Source organism: Galeopterus variegatus, unplaced genomic scaffold (genome assembly GCF_000696425.1).
Source record: "Galeopterus variegatus unplaced genomic scaffold, G_variegatus-3.0.2 Scaffold512, whole genome shotgun sequence".
Classification (NCBI taxonomy): Eukaryota; Metazoa; Chordata; class Mammalia; order Dermoptera; family Cynocephalidae; genus Galeopterus; species Galeopterus variegatus.
Genome location: NW_007726623.1, coordinates 42,270 through 63,938, shown reverse-complemented (window position 1 = coordinate 63,938; position 21,669 = coordinate 42,270). Strand labels below are relative to the sequence as shown.

Below are 21,669 nucleotides of genomic sequence, written 5' to 3'. Positions count from 1 at the left end.
TGGGAAGAGCACTTCCATGCATTGCAGCATCAAAATGCCAAAAGCAAACCTCCCTTTATCTCCAACTAAGGGGAAAACCCTTACCACCCTCTGAGCTCCTGAAGGAGACTTTGCTAAGGGTCACTACCACGTAGGGCTAACAAAGAGCTCCATCATCCATCAAACACACTTAAAGGAACCTCACAGGCCATACTTTGTTTTTGTGGCCAATGTCAGCTACTTCAGAGTCCTCCACCTACTTGTGAAGAAAGGCAAATGACACTGCCACCTCATGATACCATTCTACCAACCTGCAAAAGGGAAAGACCAGTGAAATACTCAGAAGTCCTTGGAGGTTAAGGGCAGCCTCTTTAGGAATGCACACAGCTGGTAGCCAACTTTCCCCAGGGAACTAGGCAATGGGTTCCAGAAACCTAACCACTGCAAAGCCCCAAAAGTTCCTCTTTGTTTCTCACCTGTCCATGACCCTACCTGGTTTTGTTTTTTAACACTGAAGTAAAGGAACCTGAGGTCTCAGAGCATACCCTGACACTAGGCCCCAGAAGGAAAAGGATGACAGCCATTGTTGTGGAATCATCTCAAATGAGAAACAGACTCACAGTCCCTTTTCTAGCCTGTGACATCAATTGGGCACACATGGAAGATAAGACAACCATGAACAGCTATTGAAAACACCCTCTCTGACCTTCCAGAGAACCTGGAGGTGTGCCGCCTGCAGGGCAGGAGGGCACCTCTGAGGTCCAGGTTCCTGGATGGCTAAGTCTCCAGTTCACAGATGTACAATTCTGCTGAGGAGTCTTTTACATAAATGGAATTCTAGACAGAGCATGCCTTCAGACAACAGATGGGGTTTCCTTCAGTGCAACCAGTAAAAAAAGGTAGCCCCTCATCTTCTCCCAGAGGGCAAAGCCATCAGCAAGGGCAAGTGCTTTAACAAAACACAAGCCTAATTTGTGGAACAACCAGTGCTGGAGGATGGTGCAGGGTGAGGGGATAAGGGAGAGAGTGATCCTTGCTAACATGGTGCTCAAAACAAAACTCACCCTGGCCTATGGGGAGAAGCAAGGGTCTACCAACCTAATGCCAAGGGGCAGGACATCCTTCTTTCACAAATAAGCAAGAGCTCAGGCTGGCTGGTTTGCTCGGTTGGTTACAGTACAGTTATAACACCAAGGTCAAGGGTTCAGATCCCCATACTAGCCAGCCAACAAAAAAAAAGGCAAGAGCTTGATGGAAAAGCAGCGAGGTAGGGTCCTTTTCAGGGTGCCTGGTTGTTTTCCATGGACTTCCAGTGGGAACGAGGATAAAGAACCAAGCAAGGAGACAGGCATAAGGAGCGCTGCTTATGACTCACTTTAATCCTAGGTTGACTTTGGGGCATTTCCAGAACATTGTCTGTACTGCAATTCAGCACTGCTCCTAAAAGCCAGATTCTAGTCCAAAAGCAAGTTAAGATGCTGATAAGAAAATAGTCCTTTTTCCTTCATCCCTTTGCCCCCACAACTTCCTCTTAACGCCCGATGTGGTCTTGATTGAGAAATAACTGCCAACGTTTAAGACCTCTTTTCATTGCTCTAAAGCAAAGCAATTGTAATCTTGACATATTGACCAGATAAATCCAACTTAATGGGTGTGTTTGGTGGCCAAGGATAAGCTGCCAAGAGCAAAGTATTAGGTTGGCAGAGTTTAAACTACTTAATAACATCCAATGCCAACATTAAGTCAGGAATTGCTGGGCATTTGGAGAATTATGAATTAAGGATTATGAGACTGAGGTTGACGCAATGGCCCTATCCAATGTGGAAAATCCTATAGTTCCCACTTCCCTTTGAAGCCAGTCCACACATGCCAAACTATAAACATATCACTTCCTGGAGGATATGCCAGGCCACTTCAACTTGAAATCAAGTACTGGTGGTGTGCATCCAAGATCCTTGCAAACATCCAGCAAGTACACAACCCCTGCCAGACTCCTCTGCTCCCCAGGTGGTGTAAAAAGACCCAATCTCTGGTTTACCCCGCAGGCAGACAAAATGACTAGGGTGCCTTTGATAGAAAAGCATTAGGTTTCCAAAGATGGAGAATGTAGATTGAAGACACTAACATTCTACACCTCTGTTACTTGCATTTGATTGAACACCACGTCATCCTAAGGAATATCTGCCCAAGGAATATCTACAATGATTTCATTTCCATTCTTCACCAATGCACAGTAATGTACCTATTCTCAACAGAGTAGCTTTACATGAGACATTGTTCCCAAAATGTTGGCCCCTCTCACTCAATGTCACATGGTCCCCTGTACACTTCCCAACACCCCTGGGGTCAAGAACGGTACTATGCAGGAGAGACACTGATGATTATGTACCTGGGGCAGTCAAGCAGTTTCACTAGGGAGAGAAAATGAAACTTCAAGCACAACTTTCCTGTTCAATCTATTAACTAAGACACAGTCAAGCCACAAATTTAACTTCTGCACTATTTCATTCATCTTGGAGACTTAAAAAATCAAGTTATAACCAAACTTTCAAGTTATAACCAGAAAAAGTATTTTCTATCGAGAATACTTTTATTATACAGGTATCATACACACAATAATTATTTTGAGAACATTTACAGGCATGGAGCTCAATTTCAAATCTCCATTTCACCCACACACTGTACCGTACACTCATTGTAGGGTTCAGCCCAACAGGAATGAAACATGAAGTTATTGCTTTCTGAACAGAGAGCTTCAATTAAATAGAATCTTCCAAGACAAGAACACAGCCCAGTATACTCTTAATTTTTAATACCCTGTGTACATATGAATAAAACCTAAAGATGTGTTATAGATTACCCCATCACCATTAAAAGTAAATATTAAAATCGAATCCCATTTCTCAAAAAGTTGTAAGAAGTGCACCAGTATTTACAGACCCCATTAAATTATGCATAAATAAAATCTATACACTCAACACACTGTTTCTCAAAATACAGAGCCTCCGCAGGGACTTGGGAAGGACAGACAGCAAGAATATGCTTCGTGCCTACCCTTTTCAAGTTTACTCAAAAAATCACAATCTGAAATAAATACGCAAATAAAGCTTCAGTACCTTAAAGAAAATGTCATCTCAAAGAGTCTCCTACTTAAAGAGTTAACTTTCAAAATTAAAAAAAAGATAAAAGAAAAAAATCGTCAGCAGGCTTTGTTTCTATAAGTTTCCAAAAACCAGAAGGCCCCCTTTGAACACGAGGTTTAAAGTGTGTAAGATACCAACTATTAACTAGTTCCTAAACTGATAGATCCTTTGCCTCCCACTGAAGGATGTGATCTCAAAAGAAGCTACAAAATACTTTTCTTAAAGACAAATATTTAGTGGACACAAAAACCAGGCATTACTTTAACACTGGAAAATAAAAGAGATTGTTGACCTATCAATCTGAATCACATCAATTTGACATTTCAACAGCTAAGTGTGGGGGGTGGATTTTGTTAGCCAAGGGAATTTATTTAAAAGGTTCTAAAACTTGTAGCACCACTTTCAGGGAAAGAAAGAATGGGGTTCAAAAAAAATAAAATGTGCTGTGATCATCCAATAAAAAACAAGCAAACAAAAAATAAAATAAAATAAAAGCTTAATGAATAAAGAACCAGTACTTGTCACCTTCTGATAATATGTCCAAAGTTAGGAGATACTTCAGTGCTAGAGAAACAACTAAGGAATCCAAGAGGGTATGTCAAGATCACTGCCCATCCAGAAATCGATGGAGGCCTTTTTAACAGTAAGGTAGATAAACTCTTCCCCCAGGCAAGAGGGGTTCCCGGGTCTGTACGGGTCCAGAGGATTTTGCAGTCCTTTTCCTTCCCAACTCTGACCCTTTGTTCATCCCTGTTTTATTTCCTGTGTTTCTCCATTTTCTCCAGGGTTTTGTTAGAATCAGCTGGACTCTGGTCTCCGGGGTTCATATAGGATTTGTCTATGACTATCAGGGCTTCTTTGATGTAGTTCTGCACTGCAGATACTGCTGCGCAGATGGCCAGGCTGCCAAACCCGTGGGTAATCAGGCTGAAATGAGACAAGCAGTTCTGTATGTTCGGCTCCAAGACCGGGGTGGGCCTGCCATTCCCATGTGGTGTCCGGTCTTGATTGAGAAGCTCTGTGAATTCTTTACACACTTGCCTGCGGAGACAGTTAATGAAGTCCGGTGAGCACTATCCAGCTCTTTACAGGTGAAGAGTACAGAACAAATGACCCTGAGGATGACATCTGGGAGGCAATCAGAATCGTTAAAGCCAAGGAGAATTTAAACTAATGCTAATAGCCAACTGCAGCACTTAGCACCTATCATGTGTTGGGCCCTGAACTAAGCTCTTTTCAAGCACTGTCTTATTTAATCCTCATTACAATTAGGAAAAATAACAGGATTAACCCCAGTCAACTGGCCAAGGTCACCAAGACTGGCAAAAGTGGTGGGGTCAAGATCCCAACCAAAGAGGTTGAGTGTTACACCTTGGTACAAGTTGGTTGAAATAAATTCTATGAGGAACCCGGAGAATCATGCATGTCCCTGAAATTCTCTTTACACAAGCTGGTTCACTGTGCTCTCTCTTTGTTCCACTTCCTGATTTGACTAATTCTGCTCCATTTACCATGATTTTTAAATAAACTTACTGTTGGTTTCTATGAGAAATTCTGCAGCTGCATTAAGTAGTTTTTGAGACATTTCATTTGCCCCCAAGTCTCCTACAAATCCACCCTGATCTTTACATTTAGAAAACAAGGCTTGTTATCAGGAGGAGGTAGAAGGCACATGCTCTCTCTTTACTGGTGACAAAACAAATCCTGTTCTACACATTTTGGTAAGATATGCAAACACAGTAATGGAAGAGTAGTTTGACTATTTTGAGCTGAATAATTAGGCAGCTCGAAAAACACTCATTACAGAGTAATACACTCATCTTGTTCTTTAAATCCCACCCAAGATTTTTGGTATTTGACTTTGTGAAAAAAGCTCCCTTGCCATATTCTTTTGCTAGACTCTAATTTATTTCACAAATTTCTTTCTTGAGCCATAGGAACTGTGCTGGACACTCTACCTCAAGGTCTGGAGCGTAAATGATCAAGTTCAAGTCAGGTTACTTACTGTGCTGCCAGCAGCATGTTCTTCCTACTGGCCATGTCATTCCGTCCTCCGAGATGAGGTCTGGTTAAGTATTCCGCCACCGGTTTGCTAGGAAATTCAGTTTCACAGACATACGCAAAGTCCCGAGCCAGATGAACGGCTTCACCTAGAATAATCAGCAAGGACAACAGGTTTTAGGGTGGCTGTGGTCACTGCTGGCAAACTGTCCTTTTTCTTCATTTCTAGCACTGTCTACCAGTCACTTTGCATTCTAAACAAAATCATATACTTTAGAGTACGGTGCCTATAACACCAAGGTCTGGAGTTCAATCCCTATACTGGACAGCCAAAAAAAAGAAAGAAAATAATAAATAAACGAAATCATACACCAGGCAAACAACTCTGCAGGTAGGTGCTTTCAGTAGGTACTTTATCCCAACAATTTTGAAGGTAAAGTTAACACAATGCAAGAAAAAATGACGCTGAAATTTTTAATTGTACTTGAAACATGTTAACCAGTCCCTCAGCCCAAAGAACAGATAGACACCTTAAAATTAGAAAATTTATGGGAGGGGGGAGAGGGAGAGGGAGGAGGGAGGGAGGTTTCGGTGATGGGACATAATAATCAACTACATTGTATATTGACAAAATAAAAATAAAAAAATAAAAACAAACAAACAAAAAAAATTAGAAAATTTAAGGAAGGTATGAGCATGTTTGACAAAAGTAAACTGGTGACAAAGTACTTGACACCTTACTTCCTTTTTAATTAGGGTGCCCTATTCCTGAAGGGGACAGGTCTCTAGAATGTCTTCTTAAAAAAGGAAGGAGTGTGTTTCCTATTGGAAAAAATTATTAAGACCTTAAATTAACAGCTTGGAATACCCATCCCCTTGTCCAGGTTATAGAGGGAGAAACCAACAGAATCATCTTCCACCCAAGAGGTGCCTTTTCCTGGCTCCAGGGTGTAAGACAGGAAAGCTTTTCACAAACCCAGATGGCGCAGAGGCCCCTGGACTTACTGAATCAGAATCTGAGAGCCATTGTTCCAGCACACTTTCTTATTCAAGCCCTGCCTGGTTAGTAAGAAAACCTAGCAGAGCCAAATTTATGCTCCATGCATGCAGAAGCTGCCATTCTCCATGCAGGACAGCTGTTCTCAGCCAGGCAGCTCCTTTCTCCTTGCCCTGACCTCCAAAGGCACTCGTGAAAAGGTAAAGCAGAGATGCTGCCAAGTCTCTTTTAGCACCACAGTCTGGGGAAATAAAGTCTTCAAAAGACTGTATTGCTACAGGGAGACTACTTCTCACTGGCTTCCCTGGCCCACAGCAAGAGCCCAGCACCCTGCTGATTGCTCAGGGTGCTGAGAGGTTGGTGGAGGCTTTAGCTAAAAGCCTCTCAGTGTTCAACTCCACTTTCCTGTGTGCAGTACAATGTGCTTGTTTTGTTTTTAAAAAATTATTCTACTTTTCCCTCACACCCCCTTTTAAAGGTTGTATTGCATTCTTGGCTGCTTTCCAAATAGGGGGAAGGGTCCCCAATTCAAAAAACTGAAATGCCCCATCCTACTGTCTTGAGGATGGGGAGAGGGGGCTCATCCATAGGCCAGGGATTCCATCACTTTTTCCTTTTGATGGGAAGAAAGGAAGAAAGGAATTGTGAATTGGGCCAGTCCCATCATATACAAGGGGTTCTCTTCACTGACCCCAAAACCAATAATTCATAGCTACAAAAATCAGGAATGGTATTTCTGCCCGCCAAGAAGTAATCAGCCTTTTAAACGTGTACCAACTGATCAGCTGCCTGTTTCAACAATTGGTTCATTACTGCCCAGCCACCGAAGAAAAAAAACCCAAGATAAAAAGAATTGTTAAATTAATTTGACAAGAAATGTCTCCGAGACCTCTAGAGCATAATTTCTCAGATTAGGAAAACCAATTTCTTTGTAACATTAATTTTCTGAGGAACCCAGAACATAATACTTGTGCAGCCAAGATTATGTAAATGTTAACTTATTTGATAAAATGATTGTGACTCATTGCAATGAACTTACGACAATCCAAATTGCTTTCATCTCTCTCTAGTTGTGACCCAAAGTTTAGGAGTTGTTTTCCGGCTTTTCTTTAGAGATGAATTTAAAGATACTGCACAAATGAAGAACACCACAAAACAAAAACAAAACCTCACAGACCTTCTACTAAGGATGTCAGGAGAGTCACATGGGCTGCTTTCCGCCTCCCAGCCGGAAGATTCAATCCAATCTTATCCAACTTCTCCCGCAACGACCGGCCTCCATTTTTAGATTTGGCTCTGAGTAAAAGAAAGTTGACTCTGGCTACTTTCAAGAAACCACACTTTCAAATTCTAAATTCCTCCAGTGCTGCTGTCAAAGCTGAAATCCATCAAAAACTATCTACATTATGTGATTCATAATCAAAAGGGATGGGGACAAGGGGAGTTTTTGTTAAATTAGTACCTGTAAAATTCAAAATCAAAAACCATACCTAGCATCACCTACTTTTTTTTTTTTTAATCATAAAACACTGCAAGTTGTGTCAGAGCAGATAAAATAAATTTTCATTTGTAAAACTGCTGTAGCCCTCCAGAAACTCCCTGGGGGAACAAAAACAACGGGGCTCCTCTTCCCACAATACAGATGCTACCACTTCATACATGAAATCAAATTCTAAGTAAATGATAATTTGTTAGCACTGTTTTAGCACTTCCTTCTACATTTGGCACTTTCTGAAAGAGAAGAAATGTACTAAAAACTCTCTGAGCCAATTAGAATTCAGCGTTAAGTATAAAAGTTACGTAAATGTTAAAAATACCTCCCCAGTCCTTTTATACATTCACTTTTCACTACCCAGCCACCAAGCCCAGATTGTGTTCCCCAATTACCTTCTGAGGACACCTCCTAGTAATGAGGCATTTAAGCATTCAGGCGGCGACAATCGCCTCTGTACTTCAGCCACGGTCACTTTATATTTAGACGTGGAGCTGAGGAGAGACAATCTTCCAGGGACCGAGCAAAAGACTTCGGTGGGATTCAATACAGCTCCCACCAGCTCCTTCTGACAGGGGAGGCTAAGGGCGTTTTTGGTCATTGAAATAGGACCTGTGAATGAAGATCAGAACTGGCTGTCACAAGAGCTGCTCTCATCTGAGCAAAAGAGACCTTTTCCAAACCACTAAGCAAAGCTGAAAGCTCTTTAGACGAATAATGTTGCATGCTGAACTATAAATTACAAGTAGACGCCATGTTCTTCAAAGATAAATTGAATCTGAAATTCACAAGTTAGCACCTTGGGAAGTTAATTAGTCAAGATACCGAGCTTGGAGGGTTTTTTATTTCCTAGCCACTGTTGAAATCTGTTTAATTGCGACATTTACTTTCAGAAGACCACTTCAATACTAAATAAATGGAGAATTTTTTTCCCCCTCAATGAACAACCAAAATCACAGGACACATTCAGATCCTTTGCCAAAACCCTTCAGTGCAAGTGATCACAGTAAATTTAAAAACAAACTAACCCATTCTGTTATAAGTTTACTGGAAAATTTAGTTTATTTTCCAAGTTTTTCTTCAACCCCCCCCCCCCCATCTATTCAAGCAGTTCAATGTCAAATAACTGACTATAAACTACCTTTAATTTAGGTCTAATCCATTCCCCAAAACAGCCAACTGGTAATCCCGTCTGTATGGAACTTAATTTCATGAGCCACTCAATTACCAAGTAATCCAATTTCCTAAATCCCCTACTCCCCTTACTCTACAAAACCCAGCCTCTGACAACTCTGCTCCTGGTTAGGGCTGTTTTAACTGGGTAGGCCAAACTGTTTCAAAACCTTTCCTGCAGGTTACAGTTAAGGACCCTTCTCATACCTTATGCGTGTTGGAAATCAGAACTAAAATCACAACTCATCCAACAATTAAAATGTTCACAAAACCCAATCACTCAACTAAGGTGTGTGCGTGTGGGTTTTTTAAAAAAATTAAATCACAGGGTTAACTCAGTCTGCAAAACTTTCTCTAACATTGTAAAACACTCTCTGGAATTCAAGGAGTGTCATTTCCCAAGAAGAAACTATGGAGTAAAAAAATCTGAGATCCAGAGACAGCTCCCAAGCATTTTCTACCAGAGCATCCTTTCTCATTTAGGTCTGAAAGAAATCCCCTCTTCTTACTCCTAAAATCTCGCTTCCTTGAGTCCTCATCAGTCTCCTCTACCACAAATGTCCCACATACACAAATGCCACCAAATACCCCCACATTTCAAGTAAGTTGATTAACTTCACAAGTCCGGGTTGTGTGTGGTCAGAAGGAAGTAAAAAAGCTCTACCTTTGCGAATAACAGTCTGATCGTGCAGCAGCAGGTGCTGGTCCTCGACATTCTAGGGGAGAAAGGATAAAAATAAGTTTGGAGGAAGGGGGAGAGGGCGGCTGCAGGGCAAACAGGTCCGGGCAGGAGCTCACCTGCACCTCCTCCATCTGGTGCGCCATGTCGTGGAGCCCCAGGTTCTCGGCCAGGCCGGCGGCCTCCAGGGCGTGCGCGTGGGGCAAGAGCAGGTCGGAGCGACGGTAGGCATCCCTGCGGGCGCTCACCGCACCGGCCTCCAGCCCGGAGAGGTGGGGCAGCAGGCCGGCCGGCCTCCCGTGGTGCGAGGCCAGGCCCGCACCGTCCTGGCTCTGGCGGCCGGGCCAGGCCTGCTGCTGGCTGCCGGTAGGCGCCGGCTGGTGCAGGGGGTTGATAGCGGCGGCGTAGGCTTCGCCCAGATGCGAGTAGGGGTCGGCCGACTGCGAGTACGCCAGCTGCTGGTACGGAGGCGGGAAGTACGGGGGAGGCTGGTACTCGGCGACCCCAGTGTGGGAGAGGGGCGGCGCGGGGCTGTAGAGGTGCTGCCCGGCCGAAGAGAGGTGCGGGATACGCGGGGTCCCGTTGCTGCTCGCGTCGTGGCGATCCTGGGGGCGAAAAACAGAGAAGACCCCGTTAGTTCGAAACCCGGCTACGGCGAACTGGCCTGCGGTGCGCACCAGGGGGCCCGCGGAGTCAAAGTCACCCGGGGATTTCGATGTAAACCGTGAGTCCGCGGACGAAGGGCAGGCGGGTGAAAGACCTGGGGGAACGAGTCCTCGAAGGCCGGCGGCGAAGGTCTGGGAGATCCGACGCCCCAGGCGCGCAGCGGTGCCAAGTCCGAACCCCACGTCTCGGGCCAGGAAAGGCCGGGGCCGGGGCCAAGGGAGTAAGTCGGCACGTGGCGCCCACAATGCGGAACGCGCTCGCTCGGGAGCCCGCACATTTTGGAGCCGCGCAGCTCAAGGTGCGGGAGCGGCAGTTTAAGCGCGCAGCGCAGGGAGGGCGCATCTCTCCCGCCCCAGGGACCCTCCCTTCCACGCCCTCAGGACAAAGACCTCCGGGCGGATGACACACCCTGACGGTGCCTGCCACCCGGCGCGGCCCGCGGCTCTCTGGCGGGAACGCGCCGTGACCAGGGCTGCCGTCCCCGCTAGCCATGCCGGGCCAAGTGAGAAGTGAGACCACCCTGCCGACCACGGTCACCGTCCCCACACATCGGTGCGAGAAGGACGGACCCCGAAATGTGGGCAACTTTGCCTGCGCACGTCCCATAGCCCCACGGCTGTCCAACTTAATACCTAAAGGATGTGTCTCCATCTGTCCGGGGGGTAAACGGGGTAGCGGGGAACGAGGAGAAACATGGTCCTGTCGCCCCCTAGCGGAAGTGTCCAGGCTCGCAGGCAGGGGCAGCCCCCCGAGGTCCCCGAGGCGCCGTGCGCTCCCGCGTCCCCACCGCCCCGGCTCCCCTTCTCCAGCGCGCCGGCGCTCGCCTCCCGCCGCCCGCGTCTCCTTCCTCTTCCCGCTCGCCGCCTCCCTCCCTCCCACTCTCCGAAACTCTAGCTCAACCTGTCCGACTGGCTGGAGCACTCGCGAGCTCGTACGGCCCCATCTGGCCTCAACACCCCCCTCCCAACACTCCCCAGCCCCCACTTCCCTTGAAAGCCAAACTTCAGTTGTTTTCTGGTTTCCCCGAGGAAGTAGCGGGGCAGGTGACAAGCCCGCCTTGGAGGAGACTCCGCAAAGGTGTCGCCGGCAGGTAGCCACATTTGACCCCTCTGGACGGAAACGTCGTGCTTTACCAAGTGGCTTCAGCCACTTCTAAGGGCTGCAGACAGGGCGCCCTTCCGAGAAAACGACAAGAAGAGCCGTTTGATTCCTATGAATCGACTGGTAAGCTTTGTGGGGTGGGATCTGCCATTCTCGGGAGGAAGGCCTGGATATTTAGGAAAAGGCCCTCTACTGGAAGGGGGTCCTGGAGAAATGGACTAAGGGGTGTCCGGAGGGGTGGACCCGCCCCACCGAGAGGCCAGGGCTCTTGTGCTCTCGTCCCCGACCGCGGTCCGGTGGCCCCTGCCTGCCGCACTACACTCGGGCGAGGCGGGGCTGCGCCCCTGCGCCCCTGCGCCCCAGCTCACCTCGCAGTCCTCTTCATACTTGACATTATCGGTTATTTTCCACAACATGGCTTCCGGCGTCCCCCAAAACAGTCGCCAGTTAAATCCAGACTCCCCCCACCCCCCGAGCGGTAAATCCAAAATCGGGGTCACGGTGGCCGGGCGCCTGCCGCCGCCCCCGCTGCGCGCGGGCCTTGATGTTCGGGTCACTGGACACGCATCGGCGGCTCCGCGGGCGTAGATGCTGCTGCCGCCGCCGCGGGTGCAGAGGCCGCTGCCGTGGACTGGGGAAGCCGCGCCCGCGCTGTGTGTCCCAGCGATAGCCGGGGGGACCCGAGCGCCTTAATGAGAAGGAAATTATCATAACTCCTCCCTGGGGGCCGGCGCGAAGGCCCCGGCTCTGGGCGGGGCGGCCCCCAGCCAGTCCCAGCCTAGCTCCGCCCCGCACCCGGGCCTGGCGCTTTACGGAGCCCCACGCTGCGGGGGGCGACTTGGGGAGTCAGTGGGCCGTACCTCGCTGACAACCAGACCTGCGAGGCCCGAGTCACCCGACGCGCCTTTCTTGTCACCCCCACCATACACACACCTGAAACTTGGCAGAGCCGGGGACCGGGATGCAAATACCAAAGAGCGCCCCTCTTCCACCTAAAGGGTCTTCCCCTGGAGTTAGAGACCCCGCATTCAGGGTGTCTCAAAAGCTGGGGTCTTTTAAGACATCCCGCCCCACGGAGACTTAAGGTTTGGGGTGGGATTATGCAGCTGGAGCCCAGTCCGACTGAGAGACGCCCCCTTCCTCCTTCTCCGGGCACAGCGCCCTCCGGATCCCCCGGGCGAGGAAGAACGGCCTTCTGGGGAGGCTGCCCACGCTCCGCAGAGGCAGCAGACCGTTCCTCCGGACCCGAAGTCGGGGACAACGGCGTCTTTCCCCTGTCGCCCGAAGGTGCATCTCTGGCTGCTGGCTGCGGCCGGGGGACACCCGCGCGCCCTGGCCCAGCCCTGCTGCCCTGCCCTGCCGAGCCGGCGCTGGGCAGCTGCCTCCAGCGGGCCAGTCACTCAGAAGCCTCAACTAACCCTGGAAAAGAGGTTGGGGGTGGGGGACGAAATAATACCCGAGCGCCACGGGCAGGGTGGGGGTGACAAGGTACAGGGAAGTGGGAGCACAAAGGCCCCTATTGGAGAGGTGGGCACCCCCGTTCCACAGGTGGAGGCAGAAAACGAAACTTCCACATCAACGCTGCCTCCCGCCGCCTCCATATGTACTTGCCACCCAAACTTGAAAACCACGTGCAGTGTTAATTTTTAAAACTCAAAGAAACGAAATTCATTGGCTTAATTATTATAATTGATTCTTTCATTGCAAGGGGAAAGTCGTTAATTCTCTTCTCGAGGGCGAATTTTGTTGGGATGTCTTAGCTGGCTCCCGGGGCTGGATTTAAACATTCTGAGGGGACTGGAGGAAGGAACTATTTCGATTTGATTCCGAATCCAATTTTCCGATAATCAATACCTATCAGTACAGTGCCCCCGATCTGGAGTGGACTTGACTCCCCCACCCACAGAATGAAGGCATCCACGCCTTCCTGCGCCTCCTGGGGTTTGTTTGAACTCTAGCATTTCTTTAGACCCACAGGGGCCTAAAATAAAATGAGAACAAGCGAAGCGCCCCATTCCCCCACCCCCGCCCTTAGTGAGGAGCCGGATCCGAGGTGATTTTCCGACCAAGAGAACAAAACCTGGAAGTTGAAACCACTGGGACTTTTCGGACCCAGCATGTCTTTCGGGGCTTTGTACTAAGCGCGAAGGACAGTGCCTTCAAAAGACACAAGACCCTCACACTTCACTTCCAAAACACTGAGGTTTTGGGGCCAAAATAAATAAATGACCGCAGAAGCAGCGCTCCTGGTATTCGTGGGTGGGGGCTGGAGGGCACCTGCGCAATGCAGACATCGGACCAGGGCGCCGCAGGCAGGCTAGCGCCCAGCACGAGGAAGATCGGGGTGCTGGGCTCTCGCGAGAAGGAAGCTGTGGCGCCTCCTTTGGGCACCCTGGGCGCCCTGACGGGTGACGCTCAGCTCTCCTCCACTCTGGGCCTTCTTGCCCCGGGTTTTCCTCCAAGACCCGGTCTGGGGTGCAGCTTCAACAAGTTGTCTCGTCTGTGCCGGCAACGTTACCCCCCGCAGGCAGAGGCCTGGAGTGGGCAGGAAGATGCTCACCTTCCACCCCAGGCAATGGCTGTCCTACCTGCCCGCAGCAGCGCTCGCCGAGGCCGCCCGGAGGGACCGAGATTCCATCCGCCCGGAGTTGTCTATGGCGGAGGCGAAGGGAACCTATGGGCACGGAGGGTTCGCCCGCCGCCGCTGGGGAAGCCCCGAAGGCCCAGAGGCTACAGAACCGCTTGGCAAAGGCCATTCATTCCCGAGGCAGCGCCCTGGTCCCCGGCGCTGCCCCTCTCCAACGGGCTCCGCTCTCTCGATGGGGAAGAATAGAACAGATCCTGCACGCGAGGCCCTGCCCAAACACGCACAGCCCTCCGCTTCATGTCCCCAACACAGGCACGCGCGCGCCCTTGTCAGGGTACCGGAAGCTTCAGCCCTTCTCTAAGCTCAACTTTTCTTCCTTGCAGAGAGCAGGAAACCGATGGCTCCGGCACCCGCGACAGATCTCCCTCCAACGCCCCTGCTGCTGGCCCAAGTGAAGGCTAGGACTGACTGCATGACCGCGCCCCGAGGCAGCCATCCCCCAGAGAAGGGTGCCTCCTCTAGACCCCCGGAGGCCTCGCAGTCGCCTAACTAAGGATCCCGAGGGCGAGCGTCGCTCCACGCCTTGCGGAAGCAGGGATACCGGGGTGGAGGCCGTCAGGGGCTCTTCTCTGCCGCCCCCTAGGGAGCCTGCACTCACACGCACTCGCGAAGCTCGGGTCCACGCCCCCAGCCCGCTCGGAAGCCTCGGGAGGGCCCAAAAAGCCACAGACGGGAGGCGATCAGGATTCTGCAAGGACAGCAACGCCGGCACTTTGTGCCACCGCCAAAGAGGCGCGGGCCAGTGCCTCTGAAAACGCAGCTCTCGGCCCCAGGCCGCTGGAGTCCTCCGCCGCCCGCACCCACGCCTCAGGCCGAAGAAGGAGGCCGGGCGGGTACAGCCGGACGGGGGCTGACCAGCGACTCTTCCCGCCCCAGGGAGGGGGCGCCCGAGCAGCAGGTGGAGGCCCCGGAGCGCTTTAGCAGACGCCGCGCCACGTGCCAGGAGTCTGCCCCGCCCCTCGTGACAGCGTGAGTGCGGGTAGGAACCTCAGTAAGTGGTTGGCCCGCGGGCACCGAGCCGGACTGATAAGCCCGGGCCTGCAGCAAGTCCGGGAGGAGGGTGCCCATTCATGCGCACCACCCTCCTTTAGTAGCACGGGCAACCACTGGACAGACACGGCGTCAAAGAGCACCCAGAACTGTCTAAACCCATTAAGGCGCACGCCCTGGGGCGCCACAGGAATCAATTCACAACTACTCAAAATAATAGTAATAAACAGCGGATTTTTTTTACAGTGCGCAGAGCAGCCGCTGAACACATGTTGGTCTCTCATCTTAGACCAACCCAGCTCCATTCAGCGATGACTTCTTGCGCGCCTCGCGGGGCCGCGTCTTGGAGTGGCCTCTCAGCCTGGATCTCTCCTCGCAAACTCCTTTCTGCAAATGGGCAAGTGGGGCGCGGCGCCGACGGGGCCTGTAGGTTCCCACGTTTCCGAGGAAGACCCATGTCCATCTCCGTCCCGGTCTAGTCCTGGCTCGCATTCGTACAGCGCTTGCCGAACGGAGACTTTCCGAGCAGTCTCTAATGTGACAACCATCTGCCCCATTTCACAGCAAAGGTGAATTTTTAGTCGTCCAACTACCTCAAAGCCACTAAGTGCCTAGTATTCAAGGCCACTTTCCTAGCGGTTCTCGGGGACCTGTTAGAGACATGCTCTGCCCCAGGAGACCCCGGCCCGCCAGAGGCCACGCGTGCTTAGCGGCAGGAGGGTAGACGCCTGCAGAGTCCCTGTCACCTCTCCACCAATATCCCCGGGCCCATCCGGGCGCTACCTAACCGCTCCAAGCGCAGGCCGGAGCCCCGTGTCCCCGGAGGCCTTCTCGGCTCAGTGTCCTAGGTCACCATACACCTCCAGGCCAGCTAAGCCCAGCGGCTTTAACTTAGTTATCTTGGTCGCCGCCAGGCGAGGAGGAGGCCCACAGTGGCCAGGCGCTGGGCTGCGCGAATTCGTCTTCCTGCGCCAGCACTGGGCGAGAGAGGCAGCCCGGGCAGCGCCCAGTGGCCACCCCGCACCCGCCACCGGCGCCCATCCCACCCAGTGGCCGCCCCTCGCCCTTTACAGCCGTCCCCCTAGCACGCCTCTCCTCCCTGCCGGGCGCTGGGAGCGCATCTGCCCTCCGCCCAAACACCTCTCTTCTCACCCTTAGTAAGTGGAAACTCATGGTGCCAGCTCTTCAACCCTCTGGGAGTGAGGGATGTCAAGAGTAGGAGCCACGCAGGAAAGAGCTCCCCAAGGACCGAGTCTCGTGCCGTATCTCGTACACGCTTCCAGCGTTTATTTAATTAACCGAAGGGGGAAGGTGGAGGGGGGAGCAATTCACAGCCAAAACCAGGTATCGCGATTGGAAGACATACCTGAAAGTTACTCCTCCCCTGACCTCCTCCCCTTGGAAACTGTAAACTCTCCATTTGAAAAGGGTCTTCCCTAGTGTTTTAAATGATCTTTACGTATGTATATGACAAGGAGTAAAGAGGGTTCCTTCCATCAGAAATTATTTTAAATGTAGTCTATGTCTTACTGCCAAAGGACCTTTTTTATTTATTTAGTCTCCAAAGCCAGAACTCTTAACATTTCCGTGAATTCTCAGCCGTCGTTTCTAGCTTGGATCTGACTTCATGCACCTCACAGGAGTCCAGGTCCAGCTAAAGTTGAACCAGGGGCAGTGAATTCTCTGCGGGAGAAAAGGGATGGGTTTGGGTTCTCCTTGGTCTTCCAGAGAGGGTATTTCTCACCTTGGTTATCCCATGCTGTTTTCCTTAAGGAAAGAGGCAAAGTACATGGGTTAAAAAAAAAAAAAGAAAAGAAAAAACAAACAAACAAACAAAACTGAGAGCCAAGTAAAAGACAATCTTCTTAAGGAAAACAGTAAACACTGAAATAAACGCTGATTGTTGACTGTACCTTAAGTTTAAACATCATGGTCCCTGTTCCATGATTCAATCCCTGTACCGGCCAGCCACCAAAAAAAATGAAAAAAGAAAAAGAAAAATAGAAATTTAAATATCACGGAACCCACTGTGATCTCCCAGGCCAGGCAAGAGGAGAAATTATTCTTGTGCAGGAGCTGCTCCTCATTATCTATAGGTCCTTGCTGGTTTTTACACAAAACTTGCCCAGACAACCCAAACTGCTTCTTTCCCAGTGAGGTGCGTTGAAAACTCCAAGATTCCTCTACAGACGTCTTAGAAGAAAGAAAAAAGTGGCAGGAAAACAGGACATTTCAACCCCACCTACTGGGTAACCTCTCCTAGTTCCTCTGTGCCCCAGTAGCCTTCCTAGACACGGTTTTTTAAATGCACCAAGAGATTTTTATGGTAGAGCCACCTATAGAAAGAAATGTAGATTTTTACAATGGGCAAACCAGAAAAGTGATCTAGGCACAGACATAATCTTGTGGAAAGGGATTTAAATATTCACTCCTAGCCACCTCTTGGAGCAAAGAATAGGCAGAATACAAAAATGCAGGGAATGTTAGTCTTAGTTGAAGGTGTAAAGTAGGCTTTGGATCATTAATATCATTCTATTCTAAGAGCAACACGTGCTGTGCTGTATGGTGTAGCTAAAAAGACACAGGTCGGGCCAGCCCGTGGCTCACTCGGGTGAGTGTGGTTCTGATAACGCCAAGGCCATGGGTTCGGATCCCATATAGGGATGGCCAGTTAGCTCACTGGGTGAGCGTGGTGCTGACAACACCAAGTCAAGGGTTAAGATCCCCTTACCGGTCATCTTAAAAAAAAAAAAAAAAAAAAGACACAGGTCACCACAGTGTACCCAGGCACTAGGAGAGGGCTGGGGGAGGGGAGATGTGGATACAAAGCCTATTTTTTACTTCCTTATGGTTAGAGGTATGATTTTTGGTTTTTATTGTTAGTGAGGGAGGTTGCAATTAATGTATGTATCTTATATATTTTTTTTCAAAATGAACATACTAATCACTGTTAACATCCTGCTTTTTTTTTCAAAATTTAATTCAGAAAGGAAGTTTGCTGTTGTTGCATGTTTCTTGTCTTTTTTGCTGTTGATTCTGTGATCTAACCTTACTTTTATAATTAGAAAAAAAAAACCCAAAAGATGCAATAACCACTGTTTTTGGTTTGTTTCATTTTGGGGTTTTGGCAGCCAACTAGTACATGGATCCGAACTCTTAACCTTGGTTTTATCAGCACCACATGCCACCAGTGAAATAACCACTGCTAATGCCTTCAGAAACGAGTGCACCATGTGCTGTCACAATACATCATTATGAAAAATTGGCTGTTGGACGAGTTTCCCACCTCCACAGGGTCACTTTGCTCCAGACAATGTCCACTGGAAGGGTCTACAGGGAAGGTGGAGCAAGACCCCTTTTGTTTGTTTTTGTTTTTTGCAGCTAGCTGGTAGCAGGGCTGAAACCCGGGACCTTGGTCTTATCAACATCACGCTCTAACCAACTGAGCAAACCAGACAGCCCCGTATGACCCCTTTTGGAGAGTTCTCAGCTCCCCAGCAGCTGGGATTCCTTTCTCCTTTGCCTATTATTTTAAGTCCCACCAGTCAGGCTGCAATATCTTCAGTTTCCCCCTGCATCTTCCTCACGTGGCACACGAACGTTGGCTTCCCAGGACCTGGTGCCAAGCTCCTGAGTCCTGCATGTAAGAACTCATTTCAGCGGGGCTGTCGGCCCAACAACAACATTACAAAGGCCAAAATGTCACCATGGCAACCTGGGGATTCAGAGGGGAACCCTAGCCAGCAAAAATCAATGCCAAATTAAAACCAGAAGCTAAAAGAAAGAAGAAAATATTATTTTTTAGATCCACTCTATCATATAAAATAAATATCAGTCTCCGACCCCTTTTTAATACCAGGCACACCCACCGAAAAATTTTTATGAAAGGCTAACATATATACATACATATTTTTCCCCATCCACTGTTTTAGCCTCCAAAACAAGAATTGGAAATGTTTTAAGCCAATATTTCCTTCTCATAGGAAACATAGATATGCTCAAAGAAAATGCGTAACACTGCCCTACCCTACTTTATCCTATGAGGCAATAATGCATTTTCATTTTGTTGAAAGATGTCCTACTGCTGCATAATCCAATTTCATTTATTGCTAGTTGGGAAGTTGTTTTTCATTAGAATCTTGGCTTTAGCATAAAGCAGTGGTTCTCAAAGTGAGGTCCCTGATCGGGAACATCAGCATCACTTGAGAGCTTGTCAGAACTCCCATTTCTCAGGTCCCACCCCAGACCCCATTGAATCATAAGCTCTGTGGCTGTGGCCCGGCAACCTGCCCTCCAGGTTGATTCTGGGGCACGCTGAAGTTTGAGACCTACTCACATAAATGATTCCTATGAAAATGAGCTTGAAATTATTTCTTCCTTTATTTGGATGTGAGACTCTGAAACTGTGGTGAATCAAATCTGCACGTTCCAAAACCATAACTGCATAAATTAAGGGATCTTTTATCCCTTTTTTGGTCCAGGTCTTGCAAACTCTTTTTATATTGAAAGGATGTTTTTCAGGCAGGCCCCGTGGCGCACTCGGGAGAGTGCGGCGCTGGGAGCACAGTGGTGCTCCCCACCCCCCGCGGGTTGGGATCCTATATAGGGATGGCCAGTGCGCTCACTGGTTGGGCGCGGTGCGGGCGACACCAAGCCAAGGTTTGCAATCCCCTTACCGGTCACACACACACAAAAAAAGATGTTTTACAATCTTATCACAAATTGGCTTTCTTTTTTTTTTTTTTTTTTTTGGCAGCTGGCTGGTGCGGACAAATTGGCCTTTTAAACAACCAATTAACCCTACTCAAAACCACTCATTCAGACCTCAATTTTGTTTTGTCTTAAAGAAACAGTTTTTCACTCATGCGCACAATATGTTATAGGAATTCTATAATTCATATGGATTTGGGCAAAAAGAGGAGGCAAGGAAGTTTTTTTTTTTTTTTTTTTTTTTTTTTAAAGATGACCCGTAAGGGGATCTCAGCCCTTGGCTTGGTGTTGTCAGCACCACGCTCAGCCAGTGAGCAAACCAGCCATCCCTATATAGGATCCAAACCCGTGGCCTAGGTGTTATCAGCACTGCACTCTCCCGAGTGAGCCACGGGCCGGCCTAGAGGCAAGGAAGTTTATCTTTTTAACTCAAGCATGATTTTTAAAAGTAGAATTTGATTTAATTGCTTCTTCCTGTCTATAGCTCCATCCTCACTCCTCCCATCTCCTCTCTGCCACCCAAAAGATTAGATTGTAAATCCAATTTTAAATTTTACTCAGGAAAACATGAAGGCCCCCAAAGAGGTGATTACCAGAAACCAAGGCTTCCTGGGCCACAATAGCAAGTCACCTGTTTCTTCTTGACTCTCACCTCTAGGACAAGTCAGAAACAATCCACAGGTCCCTGCACCTGGGCCAGCTGTGTGCCACTGTGATGCCCAATGACTCAAAATAGAAGGTGCACTCCTTACAAGGTCAGTAATGGGAGGGTAACTACCAGGACTGGAATTAGGGTCAGGGAGAGAAATTTAAGAACACACCCAAAAACTCAGTAATCAAGACACAAGGCTTTAATGCAATATTTTAAGATGTAATTTAATGTTCTTGTTGGGTGCTGAAAAAAGAAAAGAAAAATATAAAAAGATCAAAATTAATGCAAAAAAATCCATGATGAATAAAATATCAAAATTTTAAACACAGGCTGCTGGTTGTTTTACTGTCCTGTATTACCAGGTAAAGAAGGCAGTTATTTCCAATCAGCTCAACATTCCAAGCCCTTCTTGATCCCCTACCAGGTGGGGTCATAAGAGGTGACAATGGCAAGCAAACAGATTAGGTAAGGAGGGGCTTTATCTAGAGTCTTGGGTTTTGTTTTAATCTTGTTTTTTTTTGTTTGTTTGTTTGTTTTAAAAAATGACCGGTAAGGGGATCTCAACCCTTGGCTTGGTGTTGTCAGCACCACACTCATCCATTGAGCCAACCAGCCATCCCTATATAGGATCCGAACCCGTGGCCTTGGTGTTATCTGCACCGCACTCTCCCGAGTGAGCCACGGGCCAGCCCTCTTGTTTTGTTTTTTGGCAGCTGGCTGGTACAGGGATGAACATTGGACCTTGGTGTTATCAGTACCACACTCTAACCAACTGAGCTAACTGGCCAGCTAGAGTCCTGTTTTTTTGACTGTGGAGCTTTTATTAATTGTTCCCACTTGGGAGGCTATTTTGATAAGTGTACCAGAGTGCGCATTTCCTCTGCCTCTGGCTCCAACGTGGCTGGGAAGGCACTGGTAGCTACAGCCTGCTCGAGAGAGGCAGCAGGCAGAGGGCAAAGTGAGAGGCCAATGCCTCACGGTGCTGAACACTAGAAAATAGGGGGCCCAAATGCCTTAAATATCATATTTTATTCAGAGTTGCCCATGAAACTGCAAGGCTGGTGCTGTCTGCCTTTCCCAGAATGCACCACACTCTTGTCTGTTACTCCCACGGCCAGGTTGCTGTGCTTTGCAAGTCTATAACATGGCCTGGGGAGGGGCTGACTTAGTCTGGGGCTAGGCTGAAGAGCAGGCAGACTTTAGAACTGAGAGAAATGGAAGGAGACCCTAAAACAAAGCCAAAGGGTGTGTGAGGCATTGGGACCCAGGGCATGGGGAGCTTGTATCCTGAAAGAAGCATCATCGCAGGAGCCCACACATGCTCACTCAACACACATTGCTCCCATTAGCTGCAGAGTACCAATTTTCCCTCACCCCCATTCCTGGAAATAAACACCATCTCAACATGGAAGTGTAATTGTACACTTTTTCTGCTTATA

At 48.8% G+C, this 21,669-nt stretch overlaps 1 protein-coding gene across 2 annotated transcripts; it reads right to left on the bottom strand.

The window, feature by feature from the left end:
• Positions 1–3,486: 3,486 nt before the first annotated feature.
• On the bottom strand, positions 3,487–11,886 carry TFAP2C (transcription factor AP-2 gamma (activating enhancer binding protein 2 gamma)). Of its 2 annotated transcripts, none has more exons than XM_008569565.1 (7): positions 11,600–11,886; positions 9,584–10,069; positions 9,450–9,501; positions 8,008–8,224; positions 7,298–7,416; positions 5,128–5,272; positions 3,487–4,163 (listed from the first exon to the last, which is right to left on the bottom strand). In XM_008569565.1, exons 1-7 carry the CDS (start codon positions 11,645–11,647, stop codon positions 3,878–3,880), a joined length of 1,353 nt encoding a protein of 450 aa, XP_008567787.1. In that variant the 5' UTR covers positions 11,648–11,886; the 3' UTR covers positions 3,487–3,877. The 2 variants fall into 2 exon arrangements, with proteins under 2 accessions (XP_008567787.1, XP_008567788.1); XM_008569566.1 differs by lacking the exon at positions 11,600–11,886 and adding an exon at positions 10,225–10,322.
• Between the last annotated feature and the right edge of the window lie 9,783 nt (positions 11,887–21,669).

Bases quoted from the DNA above. Each gene is read 5' to 3' on its own strand.
- TFAP2C (XM_008569565.1), bottom strand. From the start codon at position 11,647: ATGTTGTGGAAAATAACCGATAATGTCAAGTATGAAGAGGACTGCGAG. The intron at 10,070-11,599 runs GTGAGCTGGGGC...TTTCGCCCCCAG, and splicing joins AGTATGAAGAGGACTGCGAG to GATCGCCACGACGCGAGCAG. The intron at 5,273-7,297 runs GTCTGTGAGGTT...TGATTATTCTAG, and splicing joins CCTGACATCCTTAGTAGAAG to GTGAAGCCGTTCATCTGGCT.